Genomic DNA, 22,121 nt, shown 5'->3' with positions numbered 1-22,121 from the left:
GTAATATCTATCAACTCAATGATGTATTTCCATGCAACCACCTATAGGTGCATGGATTTTTTGTTATGACAATTGTTATCAGATTCCCCTTAATTTAATTATCACCAAGAACTGATGATGACTCCATGGGAGTCGAAATCGGTCTTCTTATTTATAATTGAATAAATTGTTGCAATGTGTTGAATGGTGGAACATCCCTCAAACTCTACATTATTGGTTAAACGTCAACACGGAAATGAAGATCATAACTTACGAAAAAGTAATTGAGCGAGAAAATGTTAATATATAATTGAACGTTACGTCAAAAAATCTTCATTTCATGGAACCTATCAAGTCATAACTTCCATTTCATCTTCATTATGTTTGTATTTTTTTGACTGCTGGTACAGAAACATTTCGGCTAAATTAAGTTTGTGTTTAAATGTGAATGATAAAACGGGCAAACTTCTAGTCCTTATGTCGTTTATTTCTTAATTTATGACAGGAAGAACATCTCGTTCGTTTGCGTTTCACGCGTAATCTCTAAGATCTTTCATGAAGTCATTTCTGACTGTGTTAATGACAACTCGAATATATTCCTTCATAAATTGGTATTTAATTTTAAAACTTCCGACATCTAGAAGAAATGGGTCACTCCACCTCTTAAAGGTTTCTTTTTTTTTCTTTTTTTTTTTTGCTAGTTGCTTAATGTTGCACCGACACAGATAGGTTTTGTGGCGACGATGGGACAAGGAAGAGCTGGGACTGGGAAGGAAGCGGCCGTGGCCTTAATTAAGGTACAGCCCCAGCATTTGCGTGGTGTGAAAATGGGAAACCGTGGAGTACCATCTTCAGGGCTGCCGACAGTGGGGTTCGAACCTACTATCTCCCGAATACTGGATACTGGCCGCACTTAAGCGACTGCACCTATTGAGCTCGGTTTAAAGTGTTTTCTTTTACGAACATTTTCAGCCTCTATAACCAAAAAATGTCCGTCTTCTATGTTAAAAATATCGTGGAGATCATCAACGTTATTTTCCGTTTTTTCAGTGTGCGCATAATGGATAAGTCGGATATTTCACCATGATTATATTACTGCAAACAGTAAGTACCACTAAAATAAAATGATCACTCGTTTCGTTTCTGTCACTCGCTGCAATACAACGCTTATACTAGGGTCCTGGTCTGTATAAGCAATTCAGTGAATAACTATAAGAGATGTAGGTACACAAGGCTTATACAAGGTTTATTAGTAATAAATTGCACATAAACGGTGTATAAACCTGGTATAAAAGTTATACACCGTTTATTAGTAAGACTGCCATATTATATATTTTATTACTTTTACTTTACAGAGGCAGCGTTCTGAGGAAACCAAACAAATAATTGACCAAGAAAGTGCTGCGAGCGCCTGCACATCCAAAGCTTTCAAGGCACCAACAGGTCCCCCACTTCACAAGAGGAAACAAGGTGGGAGAATGGATGAAGCTTTTCAGTATTTAAAAGAAGCAGCTGAAGCAGACACTCCACAAGACGATTGCACGTCCTTCGGATCATACGTGGCAAATAAACTAAAAAAGTACAGCGAACGTGAACGTGCTATAGCACAACACCAGATATCAAATGTATTTTTTAACATTGATATGGCTAGATACAGTAATTGCCAAACTCCCTTGATCCAAAACCTACAACCTCAACCTCAACAGTATTACCCGTTACCACAAATACATTCATCAACTTCAAGTCAGGAATGCACAAATATTAATGTTCTACAATCTCCACTAAGCCAATCACCCTCTTCTCCCTTGGCAGTTTTAACAAATTCGAGAAACCCATCTCCCGCTTCGGAAAATTCCGATTCAGCTCAATCTTATTACCAAACTTTTGCTGACTGTGCAAATTAATGTATCTTATTACCAAACTTTTGCTGACTGTGCAAATATGTAAACTCCTGGAGTTTCATTAATACTTTTGTAATTTTTTCTTTGTATTTGCTATAATAAAATTCTTCTTCATAAACTATTTTTTATTTAATTATAATTTTGCTTACTTTCACATAATCCTTTAAGCAGGCTGTAATAGCTTGGCACACTTCAGGTATGATTCTGCCAATGGCTTGTTTCGAAATTTTGAAGAGGTACTGCAAACTCATGTAAGAGTCTCCTGTAGCCAGAAATCGTAGTGTCACAGCTAGGCGTTCCTCAGCAGATATGGCTTTCCTAAATGTTGTGTCCTCTCTCTCAGTTGTAGCCCTGATACTATGCAATATCCATTCAAAATCCTCGGACGACATTCTCGTGAAATTTTTAAAATTATCTTCTGTTTCATGTCCGATCATTTTTAACAATTGAGCATTGCATCTCTTCTTCATACAGTTTTCTTTGCCACCACCGCTTTCTCCTTTTTGTTTTCAAGGAATGCAATAAATACATATAACAATAACTGGCAACGATCAATTTTTGATTCACCATTGTAGCCTCAGATCAGGCAGAACACTACACTACACTTACACAGATGGTGTTCTCGGTCCGCACGAGGTCCGAACACAGTGGAAACTTGCTCAACAGATTGGCATGCGGGTTGTGCTTGTGCGCTCCCGCATCGGCAACGCATGCTCATTCGCGGCGAATGCTCATGTGTATACGCGGCCTAAAGGATACTGGTTCTATATACAGAACTAACCATTTAACAATCTTTTCTGCATAACATTTCTGAGGTAATGATAATTTTAGTTTTCACTTGCTGATGTACCTGTGCTTCACTGCGGAATCCTCAGTAAGAAGACTGCCTTTGTGGTTTTCCCAACTGAAGTCATCATAGGTCATTACAATGACGTCAATAGAAATGTAGCGATTAAAAGCAATGTTATCATGTAAATGCTGGATCAAATGAAAAACTGCATGTTTTGTCCCTTTTAACGAGAGGAATGGCATGTTAAAGAAGAGAGAGATCTAACTCCCCTGCTAGTTCCAGCCAATATTCAGGCAGGCTGTTATACTCGGCATGCAGCAGTACCACAGTCTATTGGAAGTGAGTGGCAGTAGAAGACACAAAGCACATCACAACAAACAATGATCAATTAAATTTTATTGTTGATCAATTTTATGAGCTTTCTGTATTGTAGGCCTTCACATTTTGTTTCCTTCTATCTCTGTGATATTAGGGCATGTTTTAAAATTATATATAGCGTAGACTGTAGTTCCTTATTCCCTGAATTTACATACCAATTTTCAATAAATTCTGTTTACCCATTTTCTCGTGACTTGGCGCTGATATGGACTTAGCAACAAAAATCCAAAGTCATGATTATCTCTGTAAGGTAAAAATGTATGACATAAATGATCGGAAATTTAATAACACTAGATAACTTTTGATGGTTCATGTTTGTGTGTTACTGTAGTCACGTCCTAGTTCATGAACCATGGGCAACGGCCTAGTGGCCTAGTAAGTGGTCCTGAGTCGGGATACCAGTTGCTATGGAATGGGAGTGGGCATCTCGGACATATTCTGAGTCATGGTCCTCCTTGTGCTCAGGCGGCTAGGACTATACAATTCACCGGTGGTCCATAACCTGTTAGAGGAGAGATCCTCACTTGGACTATGAGCAGGTAGGGTAGCATCCTGCTTCATGAATTTACCGAGCTCAGAACATTTTAAGCAAGCCTCGGACCTATGGGAGTAATGGACCCACTCCCATTTGACAGGTGAGGGACTCCTTGGAAACAACTTGGCAAATGAAATGGAATTCGATGGGGAGCTATCAATATTAATGGGGCTTATGGAAAAAAGAAGGTAGAACTGGCTGAGTCAGCAAAGAGGATGCATCTGGATGTGCTAGGAGTAAGTGATATTCAGGTAAGGGGAGATAATGAGGAAGATATAGGATTTTATAAAGTGTACTTGACGGGTGTTAGAAAGGGAAGGTCAGAGTCTGGGGTAGGGCTCTTTATCAGGAATACAATTGCACGCAACATAGTTTCTGTTAGGCACGTAAATGAGCGAATAATGTGGGTAGATTTGTCAGTTGGAGGAATTAGGACAAGAATTGTGTCCATGTATTCACCATGTGAGGGTGCAGATGAGGATGAAGTTGACAAGTTTTATGAAGCATTGAGTGACATCGTGGTCAGGGTCAACAGTAAGGATAGAATAGTGCTAATGGGCGATTTTAATACGAGAGTTGGGAATAGAACAGAAGGATACGAAAGGGTGATTGATAAATGTGGAGAAGATATGGAAGCTAATGGGAATGGGAAGTGTTTGCTGGACTTCTGTGCTAGTATGGGTTTAGCTGTTACGAATACATTCTTCAAGCATAAGGCTATTCACCAATACACATGGGAGGCTAGGGGTACCAGATCCATAATAGACTATATCTTAACCGAATTCGAATTCAGGAAATCTGTTAGGAATGTACGAGTTTTTCGCGAATTTTTCGATGATACAGACCACTATCTGATCTGTAGTGAACTAAGTATCTCTAGGCCTAGGGTAGAGAAAATGAAATCTGTCTGCAAACGAATAAGGGTAGAAAATCTCCAGGACGAAGAAATTAGGCAGAAGTACATGGATATGATTAGTGAGAAGTTTCGAACAGTAGACAGTAAGCAGGTTCAGGATATAGAAAGTGAATGGGTGGCATACAGGGATGCTGTAGTAGAAACAGCAAGGGAATGTCTAGGAACGACTGTGTGTAAAGATGGGAAAAGGCGAACATCTTGGTAGAATGATGAAGTGAGAGCAGCCTGTAAACGTAAAAAGAAGGCTTATCAGAAATGGCTCCAAACAAGGGCCGAGGCAGACAGGGATTTGTACGTAGATGAAAGAAACAGAGCGAAACAAATAGTTGTTGAATCCAAAAAGAAGTCATCAGAAGATTTTGGTAATAACCTGGAAAGGGTAGGTCAAGCAGCAGGGAAACCTTTCTGGACAGAAATAAAGAATCTTAGGAAGGGAGGGAAAAAGGAAATGAACAGTGTTTTGTGTAATTCAGGTGAACTCATAATAGATCCCAGGGAATCACTGGAGAGGTGGAGGGTATATTTTGAACATCTTCTCAATGTAAGAGGAAATCATCCTGGTGGTGTTGCAAACAGCCAAGCTCATGGGGAGGCAGAAAATGATGTTGGTTAAATTATGCTTGAGGAAGTGGAAAGGATGGTAAAAAAAACTCCATTGTCATAAGGCAGCAGGAATAGATGAAATTAGATCTGAAATGGTGAAGTATAGTGGGAAAGCAGGGATGAAATGGCTTCATAGAGTACTAAAATTAGCGTGGAGTGTTGGTAATGTAGCTACAGATTGGACAAAAGCAGTAATTGCACCTATTTATAAGCAAGGGAATGGGAAGGATTGCAACAACTATCGAGATATCTCATTGATTAGTATACCCGGCAAAGTATTCACAGGCATCTTGGAAGGGAGGGTGCGATCAGTCGTTGAGAGGAAGTTGGATGAAAACCAGTGTGGTTTCAGACCACAGAGAAGCTGTCAGGATCTGATTTTCAGTATGCGCCAGGTAATTGAAGAATGCTACGAGAGGAATAGGCAGTTGTGTTTATGTTTTGTAGATCTAGAGAAAGCATATGACAGGGTACCGAGGGAAAAGATGTTCACTATACTGGGGGACTATGGAATTAAAGGTAGATTATTAAAATCAATCAAAGGCATTTATGTTGACAATTGGGCTTCAGTGAGAATTGATGGTAGAATGAGTTCTTGGTTCAGGGTACTTACAGGAGTTAGACAAGGCTGTAATCTTTCACCTTTGCTGTTTGTAGTTTACATGGATCATCTGCTGAAAGGTATAAAATGGCAGGGAGGGATTCAGTTAGGTGGAAATGTAGTAAGCAGTTTGGCCTATGCTGACGACTTGATCTTAATGGTAGACTGTGCCGAAAGCCTGCACTATCTTGGAACTTGAAAATAGGTGCAATGAGTATGGTATGAAAATTAGCCTCTCGAAGAATCAATTGATGTCAGTAGGTAAGAAATTCAACAGATATGAATGTCAGATTGGTGATACAAAGCTAGAACAGGTCGATAATTTCAAGTATTTAGGTTGTGTGTTCTCCCAGGATGGTAATATAGTAAGTGAGATTGAATCAAGGTGTCGTAAAGCTAATGCAGTGAGCTCGCAGTTGCAATCAGCAGTATTCTGTAAGAAGGAAGTCAGCTCCCAGACGAAACTATCTTTACATCGGTCTGTTTTCAGACCAACTTTGCTTTACGGGAGCGAAAGCTGGGTGGACTCAGGATATCTTATTCATAAGTTAGAGGTAACAGACATGAAAGTAGCAAGAATGATTGCTGGTACAAACAGGTGGGAACAATGGCAGGAGGGTACTCGGAATGAGGAGATAAACGCTAATTAGGAATGAACTCGATGGATAAAGCTGTACGCATAAATCGGCTTCGGTGGTGGGGTCATGTGAGGCGAATGGAGGAGGATAGGTTACCTAGGAGAATAATGGACTCTGCTATGGAGGCTAAGAGAAGTTGAGGGAGACCAAGACGACGATGGTTAGACTCGATTTCTAATGATTTAAAGATAAGAGGTATAGAACTAAATGGGGCCACAACACTAGTTGCAAATCAAGGATTGTGGCGATGTTTAGTAAATTCACAGAGGCTTGCAGACTGAATGTTATGTAGTATTTATTAATAGGACCACTAATAACATAAATATTTGAGAATTAAATTTAAGGCCTTCCCCTTAACTACCATATCACTCAGCATGAGTATAATAATTTATGGCCTTGGTTGTAGTGACTTATTCAGTGATTTTACATACCGATTTTCGTTAAATTCTCATCAATCATTTTCTCGTGATGCGCGTACGTACGTACTTACAGACAGAAATTACGGAAAATAAAAAAAGTGCATTTCCTTGTTACTGTGGACACTAATGATACAGAAATACCATTCTTTTTAAATTCTGAGCATTGTACGGACAGAACTCTTATTATATACTAGCTGATGTACCCGTGCTTCGCTACGGAATTCTACATTGTATACAGAATTCTAGGTTAAGTAGTGTACACACTGTGAGCAAGATTGTCTTAAATTGTATAGCTCTTAATGTTACCCTAGAAACGCAACGGGAGGTTACCAAACATCTTTTCTCATATGAAGACTGAGGGAATTTTCACTGTAATGGTAGACCCGATTTCATACCATCAGTCACAATCAGGTTGGGATGTTTTCATTATAATGCCTTTTTACATCCTCAGAAAGACTATCTTAGTGTTTTCCCAACTGAAATGAACATACAATGACATCAGTAGGAATGGCGCGATTGAAAGCAATGCTTTCATATTAAGAAATACTCGTTCAAATGAAACACCACACATTTTTTCACTTTTAACAATCTGGACTACGCTGCCGATCTAACAGTCCAAAGTTCCAGACCTGGAATGACCAAACCGCAGATAGCTGTAATCCGTGAACACTCTTCAGCGGGGAGAGGGTTGAATAGTGGAGACTCCCAGGGCAAAAACTATGCCCAGTTACTATTCTGTTTCCTAGGAGCACCCGATGAGTTGGAAAATATCAATTCACTACACTGGCGGCGGAAAAGTCTATCTGACTTGAAGGCAAATTTTTCCTCCAAGCCAGAAGAGAAACCCCCTCTTCACTGCTAGTTTGGAATAAATTGAATGTAGAATTTAATAAAAGTGAAGAGAAAGAAGCTTTTCTTAAGAAACGGCTCTTTTCAGAGTTGAATTTAGAGTTATTTAGTGAATATTGTGGTGCTATAACTTGGAAAAGCCTAAATTGTTATTCTAGACCAGGCCATACTACTACTACTGCTACTAAGTGAGGCTCTGCCTTAAGTATGCACAGTGCTCATTCAAAATAGCGTGTCAGAATAGGAATCGAATAGCTGAAATACTATGATGAACCAGTGTGTTACGTACCAGCTGTATCAGAAAATGTATGAACCAGAGGGATGACATGCTAAAGAAGAAACTTTCCTAACTCCCTGGCTCTTTCCCGCCAATATGCAGTCAGGCTGTTATACTCGGTACGCAGCAGTAATCCCATCTATCGGAGTTGAGAGGCAGCATAACAGACAAAGAACATCACAATAAACAATGGTCAATGTAATGTTATTGTTGATCAATGTTATGCACTTTTGATATTATAGGCCTTCACATTTCATTTTCTTCCGACTCTGAAATACCACTCTTATCATAGTCGGTACGGTAAAACTGAATAAAAGATAAATGATAGGAAATTGTATTCTCTATAACTTCTTTATATAGTACTTTTTCGATAGGACCAGTAACATTGGTATTTAAAAATTACATTTTAGGCACCTTCCCCTAAACTACAATTTCATCCAGGATGAATAAAATTGTTTATAGCTTAGACTGTAGTTTCTTATTCCCCGACTCTATATACCGATTTTCATTAAATTCTGTTAACCCATTTTCTCGTAACTCGGCGTTGATATGGACTCAGCAACAAAAAGACAAATTCATGAATATCTGTGTTTTCATAGCCGGTACGGTAAAAGTGTATAAGACATAAATGGTCGGAAATTTAATTTTGTATAATTTTGGTTATGTAGTATTTATCGATACGACAACTAATAATATAAATATTTGAGAATTACATTTAGGCCTTCCCCTAAACTACCATGTAACTCAGTGTATATAAAATTACTTATAGCTTAAATTGTAGTGGCTCATTCTACGACTTTGCATACCAATTTTCAATCAAATAGGACCACTAATAACGTAAATATTTAAAAATAAAATTTTACTCCTTCACCTAAACTACCATTTCACTCAGTGTGAATAAAATTATTCATAGGCTAGATTGTAGCAATGTATTCCTCGACTTTGCATACAAATTTTTATTAAGATAGGACTGCTAAAAACATAAATATTTGAAAATTGAATTTTAGGCCTTCCCCTAAACTACCATTTCTATTAGAGCGAATATATTTATGGCCTAGATTGTAGCGACTTATTCCCCGACTTTGCATACCGATTTTCATTAAATTTTCTTCGGCCGTTTTCTAGTGAAGCGTGTACATACATACAGACAGATAGACAGACAGACAGACATTACGGAAAAGTAAAAAGTGCATTTCCTGGTTACTGTGGACATGACCGATACAGAAATACCATTCTTTTCAAATTCTGGGAAGTTTACAGACAAAACTCTTATTTTATATATATAGATAGATATAGATTGCATGCTAAAACAACACTTGCAAAAACGAAAATGTCCGGATCATCTTCCTAAAATATAATTCTCTTTTCCATTAGTGTAAGGAATAAAATAATATAAAATAAATTACTGTAAACTGCATTCTTTTGAGTCTCTGGTGTAAACGTTAAAGAATAATCTGAGCTGTATTGTAGTACAGTGAAATTTTAAAGGAGACGGCTGCATTTTTATACTGTTCTCAGCTGAATCACTTTTGTCTATGCTGACAGTGTTATGCTGAAAAATTGAAATTAGTTTCCTTATTCTTTAATTTGTATTTTTTATGAAATGTGTAAGTCCACCAGATTCCTGTAACACACGTCAAAAAAGATACATAGTACGTGCATAAAATGTCTTTAATGTTTCCAATTTACGCCGTGTGTTGCCTGCAGTGCTTGAACAGCAAACTCGTGCAGGCTAGATGTCGGTGACCTTCAGTGCCATGGTGAGAATTTGCCGCACTTGGTATTGTGCATTGTTTGCTGATTAGACGCAAAGGCAAATAGTGTTTCTCTGGCTTCCCCTACACTCCCTAAACATGGCTTTTAAATTTACTGGTGACGTATTCTTCTATGATTGTGACTATGTCATACCTTTTAGATCATTCCGCAAGATCACATACATTTAGTGAGGAACATAATATTATTTCGAACTAGCAAAATACCCGTGCTTCGCAACGGTATTATACTGAAATTTATAATTAAATGCTTAACGTTTCATATACAATCCGCCGAAATTTGCGATCTAACTCGTTTTCTGAGAGAATCCGCCAAAATTCGCGATGTGACTCGTTTTCTGTAAGATTACGGCAAAGTTCCTCCCATTTTTCAATCTTTCTTTCCAGCAATCGATTTCATACTTCCCGGGCTAGGTCCAGGTATTCCGCCCGGTAAGTTGGGTCCCTAAATCGTTGCCATCTCTTCCTATAAGCATTTTTGATATGGATCAAATCCTTGAGGAGATCTGGCGTGGTGTCGTCTTGGGTGCCTTGGTGATACTGAACCCGCGGCCGGACTGCATTCGTAGTCATTACCCGGCCAAGATCCGTTCCCAACGCGGACCGCGCATTTTGACGATGGTCCAGAATATGATTATTATTATTATTATTATTATTATTATTATTATTATTATTATTATTATTATTATTCAGGACCCCACAGCAAGATGCAAGACCGCTACTTGGCGGTAAATTACGTCTGCTGCCATTGTCATTGCTGACTATGTGACCAGTACCATTGTCGCGCGTAGGCAAGTGCGCGGGATTTCTGGTGATACGAATGATATACTTCCATGCATTATTGACCTTATTATAGAGGTGAACAGTTGCACCGTCAATGTCATTTGTATCGTTTATTTCAAATTTTTTTACATTTTTATTTGTATGCCAGGAGAATCTACTGTAGTCTAATCTAAGAACGTTCTCCAAAGGAAAAGATGGCTCTTGAAAACAAACCCAGGAAAAATTAAAAATGATCGGTTTATGATCAGAATAAATACATTGAAAATCCACAGCCTGTTTCCAGTCATTCGACTGGGTCAGGAACGGAATGAATGAAGCCCCCATCTAGCGGCGAGGATAGGAATTGTGCTGGCTGTCGAAGCCTGTCACACTCCTCTGGGGCAATGATTAATGAATGACAGATGGAATTAAATGATATTGGAGAGTGTTGCTGGAATGAATGATGACAGGGAAAACCGGAGTACCCGGAGAAAAACCTGTCCCGCCTCCGCTTTGTCCAGCATAAATCTCGCATGGAGAGACCGGGATTTGAACCACGGAACCCAGCGGTGAGAGGCCGGTGCGCTGCCGCCTGAGCCACCTTGGTTCCTAATAAGTACATTATTAACAGTAACATCAATTGGTTTCAACTCATTTTTCACCCCACCACCATGAAGATGATTTACCCCTTCCCCAAGAAAAAAAGGCATGCTTCTTTATGTTTAAAGGAGATTCCAAATACCAATGTTCACGTCTGTTACCTTTAGTTTTGAGATGTAAGTATCCCCATAAAAATAATTCACTTTTTTCACTTCTTTTCACAATCTCCCCCACACCCTAAGTGAATTTTCCGACAAAAATACTTGTTTCCTTAACAGTAAAGGATTATCTAAATACCAATTATCATGACTCTAGCATCTTCTGTTTTTAAGATATGTGTCCTCATAAATGGAATTCAACTCCTTTTCACTCCCACACCCCAAGATGATTCCCCACACCAAAACACGTTTTTCTTTGTTTTTAAAGGAGATCCAAATGCCAATTTTCATGTCTGTAACAACTTTAGTTTATATTAGATGTAAGTATCCTCATACAATTAATTCAATTACTTTTTCAATTCTTTCACCCCCCCACCCCCCCTTCATTGGATGTTCCGAGAATACGAGTTTCTTTACTTTTAAAGCAGATTCCAAATACCCAATTTTATGTCTGTAACATCTTCAGTTTTTGAGATATCAGTATCTTAATTAAAAGAATTCAACCCCATTTTCAGTCACTTTTACCCCCACCGCCCACCCAAGTTGTTTTACCGAAAACAAAAATACACGTTTCGTTATTTTTAATACAGATAATAAATACCATTTTTTCACTTCTGTAACATGTTAAGTTTTTGAGATATACTGTAGAAAATCTCATTTTAAAATTTCACCCCCTTTTTAGTTTCCCTTAAGTGGAATTTCCAAAAACAAATCACCTACGTTTCTTTACTTTTACAGGAGATTCCAAATACCAATTTTTACGGCTGTAATGTTTTATGTTTCTGAGATATACTGTAGATATATCTTTCTAAAATTTCACCCCAATTTGTCACTCCTGTTTAACCCCATCAATTGGATTTTCACAAACCAAAAAATATGTGTTTCTTTATTTTTTAAGGAGATCCCAGATACCAATTTTCAGGTCTGTAATACCTTCAGTTTCTGAGATATAAGTATCCTCATTAAAGGCATTGAACCACTTTTTCACCCTTTTTTACCCCTCCTATTGGAATTTTCAGAAAACAAAATAATACGTGTTTCTTTATTTTTGAGATATAGATTCACTCATTTTAAAATTTCACCCCCCTTTTCACCCCCTTAGCTACGGAATATACAAAAATCCTCTCTTAGCGAGCACCTACATTGTAATATAAACATATATTCAAAATTTAATTTCTTTATGTCCAGTAGTTTCGGCTCGGTGATGATGAATCAGTCAGTCAGTCAGTCAGTCAGGACATGTCAGATGTCAGATCAACTCTTGAATCAAAATACTTGAAGACTAAATCACATGGAGGTTTCAAAAGATATTTTAATGTATCATCATATACAAAATCACCGTGGCTGTGCATATATTTTCGTTCCATCTACACACATTTATTATTCTTATAATTCCATTATTTTTCATATAGGTCTGTACATTGGATATTGTATTTGGAAAAAATATTTCTCCCCCATAAAACGTTAGAACACTCAAAAGGGCTTCATTCTCTCCTTGAGTCAATGGCACATGATGTTCCCAACTGGTCACCTATCCAAGTAGTGGTGGTTGTGATTATTGTTTATAAGAGGAAGTACAACTAGGCAACCATCCTCACTTATCCAAACACTGTTCACACCCAGTGTAGCATAATGCAATGGTCAGATATAATACGGTGCTTTCAACATGGTATGGCTGTTGTCAATCAATCAATCAATCAATCAATCAATCAATCAATCAATCAATCAATCAATCAATCAATCAATCAATCAATCAATCAATCAATCAATCAATCAATCAATCCCCACTGATCTGCATTTAGAATGTCGCCCAGATGCCATATTTCCTTAGTGGCTCTGTATTTTTCTTTACATTTGAGAAACATGCACTTAGTTTCTGTTGGTGTGTCTTAGGCTATTTGTTTATTTTTCAGGTAATGAAGTCATATCCAAAGATGGAGGAAGTACGTCGTCGTCAAAAGCGCATGTCTACCACCCAACACCAGGTAATACTCGGCAAGAAACCTCGACTGGATGTCGAACTCGAGGAGGACGAAGATGAGGATGAAGAAGAGGAGGAACCCATTGTAGAAGAGCGTCCTCCCGGCGTTCACCACACGGACATGGCCATCGATGTGACCGAGCAGTATATTGTGGAGAGGCTATCGCCAGAGATGGCTACTCAGCTTGTCCTCGTCTCCATGGTACGGCACTTCTCTCTATTTCTTTGATAAAATGTGAAGGACTAGTGCAGATTTGAAAAGTACGAAACTCTGATTTTTGTCAGTGAAATGAAATGAAATGAAGTGGCGTGTGGCCTCTGGAGAGGCCTGGTGCAGGTCTTTTGATTTGATGCCCGTAGGCGACCTGTGCGTTGTATTTTTTTCAGTAAGAGTACTGGGAAACTATTATTTTTAAAGCATTTTACATTAGTTTTTACAAGAATTTTACATTAGTTTTAAGTGAATTTAAGTATATTTCTTGCCCTCTTGTACTTGATTACTACATATATGTTTCCTGATAATAATAATGTTATTTGCTTTACGTCCCACTAACTACTTTTACAGTTTTTGGAGACGCCGAGGTACCAGAATTTTGTCCTGCAGGAGTTCTTTTACGTGCCAGTAAATCTACTGACATGAGGCTGACGTATTTGGTCACCTTCAAATACCACCGGACTGAGCCAGGATCAAACCTGCTAGGTTGGGATCGGAAGGCCACCGCCTGAGTCACTCAGTCCAGAGTATGTTTCCTGTCGCACTATATCATACATGAACAGTGCTAACACATTACAGTTTTTGAATCAAACCCATGTTTCGGTCATTTTAAACGTCAACTGCTCTCATCTTTGCATTAACGCTGACCTTTGGTTATTACTGTAATACTGGCTTAAACTAAACACAGCAGAAAACCTATCTGCATACCTACTGCTGCTATGCTACTGAGCTTATAGTTTGCGTCAGATTCTCAGAACAACGTTGTTAGGCCAAAAGAAATGGACTATGAGGAGAAGTTGACATTAAAGAAGCACGGCAGTCTTCTTTGTAAACCAGATGTGGTGGCGAGTGGTTTTGGTTAAATAGGTGAGGGCTTCCATCCAAGAGATCGGGGTTCGAATCACACTGTCGGCAGCGCTGAAAGAGGGTTTCTGCGCTTTCCTGTTTTCACACTGGGCAAATGCTGGGGCTGTACCTTAATTAAGGCCACAGTTGTTGAAGTCTTGTCTGTCTATTAAATCTTCAGCCCAAAGACTGTCTGGATCCTCAAAAAAAACACCACTAAAGGTTCTGTGGTTATAGTGAAACAGAAAAGACCGATTGTAGTACCATATTGAGGCATACAAGGTAAGATGGGGAGCGAGATAGTTTGCCATTGCTTTCTGCACCAGACCAGAGTTTGGTAATGCACCACAACTGACCCCTTGAGTGGCATCTTTCATACAGTGCGTTTACATGTAGAATTAAAATCAATTTGAATATTTTCCATATTTGAAATACCGTACCATATAAACTGGGTCTTGGTTTTAATTGAGTCTCAAGGTCAGTACAGTAAAATTTGTGATCCATCAAACTCTGTATGAATTGAGTTCCATGTACAAATGCGGATCATACTGAGATTGTATTGAAAACTGCGCATGCATTCCATGTTTGTTTGGTTGAAAATAATTTCCATAATCGAATCTGAGCTGTTCGTTTTCATTCATAATCGATAGCCGACTGAATATTTACAGGCAACAGAACCACGAGAAAAAGACAAATTGTCATCCTCAGAAGTGCTTTTAATACATCGATGATTAACTTACTAAGCTACTTCACTTCGCTAAGCTATTTAAAAAGCACATATGAAAATAGAAACATTACAATCCATCAATCTCGTGTCACGATAGGTTGTTTTGAACAAGGAGTATAGGAAATATCAGTATTACCACAATTCTGTAGTGTTTATTTACATTGGCAGATTCAATACAATACTACATGCGTACGGGGATCATATTCAGTACTGTAACTGTACTCAGATCAATGTTAATACCCATATAAAAATGGTAATAACTTCCTGACCTACTAGTCGTGCTCAGGTCAACCTGTATCGCAGCAGGTTCATACTGTCACAGCCATAAATGAGCCTGAGACTTTGGTGGAAACTATCTTGTTCTTTGCTCTGTGCTGAAAAGCAGGTACAAAAATACTGCATCCGTCAAGAAATTGTTGAACTATGGTGTTAGAAAGATTTAAAAATAGAGAAAACAAACATCATGATTTCACACTATCATTCACATAAAGTTAAGCAATATATTTTTACCTCCAAGTAAGACAGCTACTATGGGATAAACAAGTACCACTCAAAACCAAGATGGCACTGTATAAATCATACTACACCCCTATCCTCACATACAGCCTGGCAAATTGAGACTAGGAGGTTGAAATCGGGTCTCCTCAGTGACATAGCTGTCTAGTTGTTTCGAGGCTGAGGCCACTGGTTTTTAAACAACAACGTCGTTTGCTTTCAGCATGTTAAAAGATCCCTGCAGGATAAACCTCTAAACCCAGTGCTACAATTAAAATTCTTAGGAAATCAAGAAACATTCAACAAGGACTGCCGTAGTTTTTTTAATGGCTTGTATTGTATGACATGTTTCTGTTGTAGGCCAAACTTCCCGACACGATGCCTCCGCATTTCAGTGCCATGTACACGCCCATTGCTGCTGCTGGGACACACGGCCAGATCAAGCACGTTGCGAGGCTCATGGCCACACAGTGGACGGCAAGTGGGTTAGGACCTGGTGCAAAACAGGCAAAGAAACTTCAGGGTACAATTAAGGTAAGTTGATATAGTGAACTTGACCTGATGGAGACTAAAGAATTTCTTTGAGATGCTGAGAAATTGAGCACATTTGTAATGTTTGTTGATTTTAATTTCATGTATATTTATTTACAAATTTCTTATCATTATAGTTATTTTTATTGTATTTAACTTCTATCCTTAATATTTGAAATGTGACTCTCTTCAGTTCTCCTCCACACAATAAATCGTGGAATATTAGTCGCTGGATTTCTATTGTTATCTACATTGAAGTCTAATTTGGTTACTGGTCGCATGTCACATAGCTTAAGCTCAAAATACTTTCACTATTAAACAGTTATCTAGAGTATACTTTGATGAATCAATTGAACTGTTACGTAATCCTGTAATGAAAGAAATATACATTGCTATTAAGTCAGCATTACTTTAAGAATACCATTGAAGCAACTTTACTGTTTTGAGTAAAGACTAATAAGAAGTACAAGTTTAACTAGATCTTTGGCTAGGAGAATTTCAAAGAATGGGACTGATCATCATCCTAACTAAAACCGTTGATTTGGTGATGAGTGAAAATCCTGGAGCAGTCTACCTGTTCATACGAAATGAAGAATTAGATATTAATAATTTCAAATATAAGGACGACTCATCAAAGTTGCTGGCGTCTGAGATGAAGTTCCTGAGGTCGAAAATTCAAAAAATAAAACTTGACAAGCTAAGGGATGACATGGTTAGAAAGGATTGAGACATAATTGTTAGATTGGGTCAGCATGTCCAGATTGAGGGCATGTAATGAGGATGGAGCCAACAAGGACAGCTTATGTTAACTTGGAGAGACATGTAGCAGGAAAATGGATGGTGGGAAGACCAAGCATAAAGATGGACATTTCAGATGGGGAAGGACACTGGAGGATGTCATTAACAACAGAACAGTGTAGAAGAGACTCGCCAACAGTACCTGGGAAACTAGAACAATAAAATGATGATGTTGATGATGATTAGTACTTAAGGAGTTCTGTTTCTTCTGACTCTATCGGAAACCAAGAAGTTCGTCATCTACTTTGGAATAAGACATTTCCCCAAGCTTTCAAGGTGACACTACAAAACATATCTCATACCAGTTCTTACTTACAGACTGGAAGCAGCAACTTCAACTGGACCTACAAAAAGTCATTAACAAGCCACTGAAGTGAAGTTCCTCCATTCTTGTCTCCAAAGAACAAGGAGAGACAAAATGAGTGAGAATGTCCGACAACTTGGATTGAAGAGGAATCTCTTAAGTTAGCCATATAAAAGCAAATTGATGATGGATATGGTCATATGAGAAGAATGGCTTCAAATACCACCCCAAGAGCATAATATGAAAGGGTTGGATTGTTGTTGGTAAGAGAACCGGAGGTGGCATCGTGAAGGTTGGGGGGAGGGGGGACCTTGCAAAACGTAATGTAAGTAGACAGCAAGAAATACATCAGTTGTGAGTGGATAGTACGAACTGGAGCAGTCTCACTAAAATCTGAACCTGGCTAGCTGGAGCAGGGAACTGATGATGATGGGAAAAAAGTGCCAATACACTTCATTGGTCTGCCTCAAATTTAAGGCTGTATTAATGGGTCTAACAGGGTTCACTCAGCTTCATGAAGATAATAGAACTATTTGGTGGTGCAATGAATGTTGCTAGCCAATGATACAGGGCAAGCATTCAGGACACTGTATTGCCTTGCAGGCCTGGTTGATCGTGATCATATTTGTTGTTATAAGAAGACTAATATCAAGGTCATTGTCCTAAGCAACCAGTGTATAATTAATAACAATTCTTCTTCTACTTTAGTGTTTGTCCCTCCTCGTGGCAGTGTCCGTTGTTTCCATTTCTTCCTGTTGTGGGCTATGTCAGGATGGAGATCTTGCTTTCAAAGTCTTTATGTAGCACATCGGCCCATCATTGCCTTGGTTGCAACATTTTTTTTCTTCCAGCAACTTCCAAGGTTTGGCCCAGCCCTTCTTTGGGATGGTGGCTATTCCTGATCACAAAACATGCCTGAATCATCATAAACAAAAAAACTCCCTTGTAATTTCTCCTTGATTATCCAATTAAATTAATTGGAGAGTTAAACAATATGAATTTCTCCAGTATTGATACAGTTTCAATAAGAAGGTTGTTTTGAATTTCTTTTTTATACATACATACATACATACATACATACATTATCATTATAGACTGTTATGCCTTTCAGCGTTCAGTCTGCAAGCCTCTGAGAATTTACTAAACGTCGCCACAATCCTCGATTTGCAACTAGTGTTGTGGCCTCATTTAGTTCTATACCTCTTATCTTTAAATCGTTAGAAACAGAGCCTAACCATCGTCGTCTTGGTCTCCCTCTACTTCTCTTACCCTCCATAACAGAGTCCATTATTCTCCTAGGTAACCTATCCTCCTCCATTCGCCTCACATGACCCCACCACCGAAGCCGGTTTATGCGTACAGCTTCATCCATCGAGTTCATTCCTAAATTAGCCTTTATCTCCTCATTCCGAGTTCCCTCCTGCCATTGTTCCCACCTGTTTGTACCAGCAATAATTCTTGCTACTTTCATGTCTTTTACTTCTAACTTATGAATAAGATATCCTGAGTCCACCCAGCTTTCGCTCCCATAAAGCAAAGTTGGTCTGAAAACAGACCGATGTAAAGATAGTTTCGTCTGGGAGCTGACTTCCTTCTTACAGAATACTGCTGATCGCAACTGCGAGCTCACTGCATTAGCTTTACTACACCTTGATTCAATTTCACTTACTATATTACCATCCTGGGAAAACACACAACCTAAATACTTGAAATTATCGACCTGTTCTAGCTTTGTATCACCAATCTGACATTCAGTTCTGTTGGATTTCTTACCTACTGACATCAATTTAGTCTTCGAGAGGCTAATTTTCATACCATACTCATTGCACCTATTTTCAAGTTACAAGATGTTAGACTGCAGGCTTTCGGCACAGTCTGCCATTAAGACCAAGTCGTCAGCATAGGCCAGGCTGCTTACTACATTTCCACCTAACTGAATCCCTCCCTGCCATTTTATACCTTTCAGCATATGATCCATGTAAACTACAAACAGCAAAGGTGAAAGATTACAGCCTTGTCTAACTCCTGTAAGTACCCTGAACCAAGAACTCATTCTACCATCAATTCTCACTGAAGCCCAATTGTCAACATAAATGCCTTTGATTGATTTTAATAATCTACCTTTAATTCCATAGTCCCCCAGTATAGTGAACATCTTTTCCCTCGGTACCCTGTCATATGCTTTCTCTAGATCTACGAAACATAAACACAACTGCCTATTCCTCTCGTAGCATTTTTCAATTACCTGGCGCATACTGAAAATCTGATCCTGACAGCCTCTCTGTGGTCTGAAACCACACTGGTTTTCATCCAACTTCCTCTCAACGACTGATCGCACCCTCCCTTCCAAGATGCCTGTGAATACTTTGCCTGGTATACTAATCAATGAGATACCCCGATAGTTGTTGCAATCCTTCCTGTTCCCTTGCTTATAGATAGGTGCAATTACTGCTTTTGTCCAATCTGAAGGTACCTTATCAACACTCCACGCTAATTTGACTACTCTATGAAGCCATTTCATCCCTGCCTTCCCACTATACTTCACCATTTCAGGTCTAATTTCATCTATTCCTGCTGCCTAATGACAATGGAGTTTATTTACTATCCTTTCCTTTTTATTTATTTTTTAATTCTAATAAGAATTTTGTAAACTGACAAATAGTCTGTGAGGGCTCATCAGACTCCATGTGAAAAACAAATGTCATCAACTCTTTACACTGTCATGTCAGCATTCCATCAAAAATTGTGATACGTTTGTGTGGATCTGCTAACGTGTATGTAGTTTTCTGCTATTTGTCGGCAGTTTGGGAACACTTTCTTCTTAGACATCTTCTTGACAGTAACATCCTTATTTTGTGGCCTCTCATTTCACACCAGGCAGAAGCTGGGGCTGTACCTTAGTTAAGGTCACAGCTGCTTCCTTCCCACTCCTAGTCCTTTCCTATCCCACAGTCGCAATAAGACCTGTCTGTGTTGGCGCAACATGAAGCAAATTTTAAAAAGCCCAGCCGTATTTCCAGTGCGAGTGTATTATGGACATACTTCCTAGCTTTCATGAATGTCATTGATCTTCCATTATGTTTTACTGTGTTATTTGTCTCTTCTACCTTTTGACTTTTGCAAAAGAAGAATTAGTGATGTAGGTGCTTTATTGAACGATATTGATTCTGATACTGATGAATTTGATTTTGTTGTGTTTCTGGTACTTAGTATTGGATTGTATCTTACAGCCACCACTAGTTGCTGTAGAAGAGGAAGATGATGAGATTGTGGCTCCTTCAGGAAAGAACTCCATCTCTACGGTCATCTCTGGTATGATGGACAAGGAGCAAGAGATCATGACTAACAAAGTTACAGCTGCTACACTCTTACCTTCTGGAGGAAGCTTGAAGGTGAAGTATAACTGCAGTCTATACACAATATAACATGAAGTTCCCAGTAGTTATCTATCTGTGGTTATGTGGGCTTATCTTGAGTACCACCCAACAGGTTTTGTATAGAGCATTTATTGAGAAAGGTCTAAGTATGAAACATTAATCTATGACAAAAGGGAACTGAGCAGTGCTAATTTTAATAAAGGGAAGTCAAAGAAAAACCTGACAATTCAAGTACTTTCTTAGCTTGCGATCTCTGAACCGTCTGTGGTAAACTCCAAGTATGTGTGCAGGAATTATTGAGCATAAAATTCTCTACAAAAATATCCAAGATGGTATTTAATTAATTTTGTAAAGTTAGGGCTGTTGACCCTCTCTTAATCACATAAAATTTTTGAGATATTTATTGCATTAATTTTGAATATCATGGTAATCAATTACAGTTGATAAAAAGCATGTAAGTCAAATAAGGAGTGAACAATAATACAGTTAATTACGATTACAATAATGAAAACAGTGTAGGATAAATAGCAGAAAAATATCAAATCAGTAACTGAAGAACATTGTAAGTTAATACTGCAGTGTCTATATTAAAGTAAAACTTATTCTACTGAATATGAGGATATTATTGTGTTACTGTGTTACTATGTTATTTATTCTTAGGAATCAATGTATTGGGAAAAATGTTCATGAGTAAATTTGAACCAAAAATATGGTATTTGAGGCTGAACAATACATTTCTAAGAGTATTTGTTTATAATACCAGTAAACAATTATATACCTAACAATTTCATCACCTCCTTCACTTTCACTGCATCAGTTGGCATCATATTTTTGTCATCCGAAATGTCAGTCTCTGAGAGCAACAGGGTGGGATGGCATACAACTACAAAACCTGTTGCATAGATCTTCCTATCCATGCTTACACTCGGCTCCGTCAAACCATAGTTGAGAAGTATTTCACTGCTAAAATACTTCAACACTGACTTCTGAACTTCTTGCCCTGGAGTAGGACATCAACTGGTGCTCAGGTCCAGGGCGGCTCTTTGCCTTAACATGAAACAAATTTAAGACACATTCTGGAACCATATTGTATGTAGGGTCTTACCAGAGACTTTTATACACTCTCCCTTATATGCAACCCCCAAATACTCTCATAAACAGATTTCAAAGAACTTTGAATTTTATTATCAGACATTATTCCAGACCCTAATTCCTCGTCCTGTAAATGAATATTTGCCCCAGTTTGTCTTCTCGAATTCCAACTTCATCTTCTTTCTTCCTTTGAAAGCTTCAGTCAAGCTTATATGTCTACTAACGCTGTTCCACGCCATCTCTTCACCGACAGCTTGGAACGTTCCACTTAGTCAAGCAGCTTATCTCCTTACTTCCGAGTCTTTCCACTCCAAAGTGTACAACATTCTCATCACACTACTCTTTCCCCAGAAATCACCCAGAACAAATTGTGTTGTTTCCTTAGGATTTTTTTTCCAGTGTTTGTATCAAGTAATGCTGGTGAGGGTCCCATGCACTGGAACCATACTCTAATTGGGGCCTTACCAGTGACTTATATGCCCTCTCCTGTACGTCCTTACTACAGCCCCTAGCGGTGACTTCGGGGGGAGGGGGGGGTCCTCCCACTTTGTGGAGAAAACTTAACATTTTTATTCCAT

The 22,121-nt window shown here is 38.6% G+C and overlaps 1 protein-coding gene across 2 annotated transcripts in view; it reads left to right on the top strand.

Annotated features, from left to right (window-relative positions):
• Sym (symplekin) overlaps positions 1-22,121 on the top strand; it is a 91,531-nt gene that overhangs the window by 22,784 nt on the left and 46,626 nt on the right. For both annotated transcript variants that reach the window (XM_068229575.1, XM_067155734.2), the window contains 3 exons: positions 13,092-13,361; positions 15,802-15,975; positions 20,305-20,466. In XM_068229575.1, the coding sequence (XP_068085676.1) occupies positions 13,092-13,361; positions 15,802-15,975; positions 20,305-20,466 (606 nt within the window). The remainder of the gene's footprint in view (positions 1-13,091; positions 13,362-15,801; positions 15,976-20,304; positions 20,467-22,121) is intronic.

The sequence above is a fragment of the Anabrus simplex genome, chromosome 11 (genome assembly GCF_040414725.1).
Source record: "Anabrus simplex isolate iqAnaSimp1 chromosome 11, ASM4041472v1, whole genome shotgun sequence".
In the NCBI taxonomy this organism is placed as follows: domain Eukaryota; kingdom Metazoa; phylum Arthropoda; class Insecta; order Orthoptera; family Tettigoniidae; genus Anabrus; species Anabrus simplex.
Note: the sequence above shows the minus strand (reverse complement) of the source record. Positions and strands in the feature narration are given on the sequence as shown.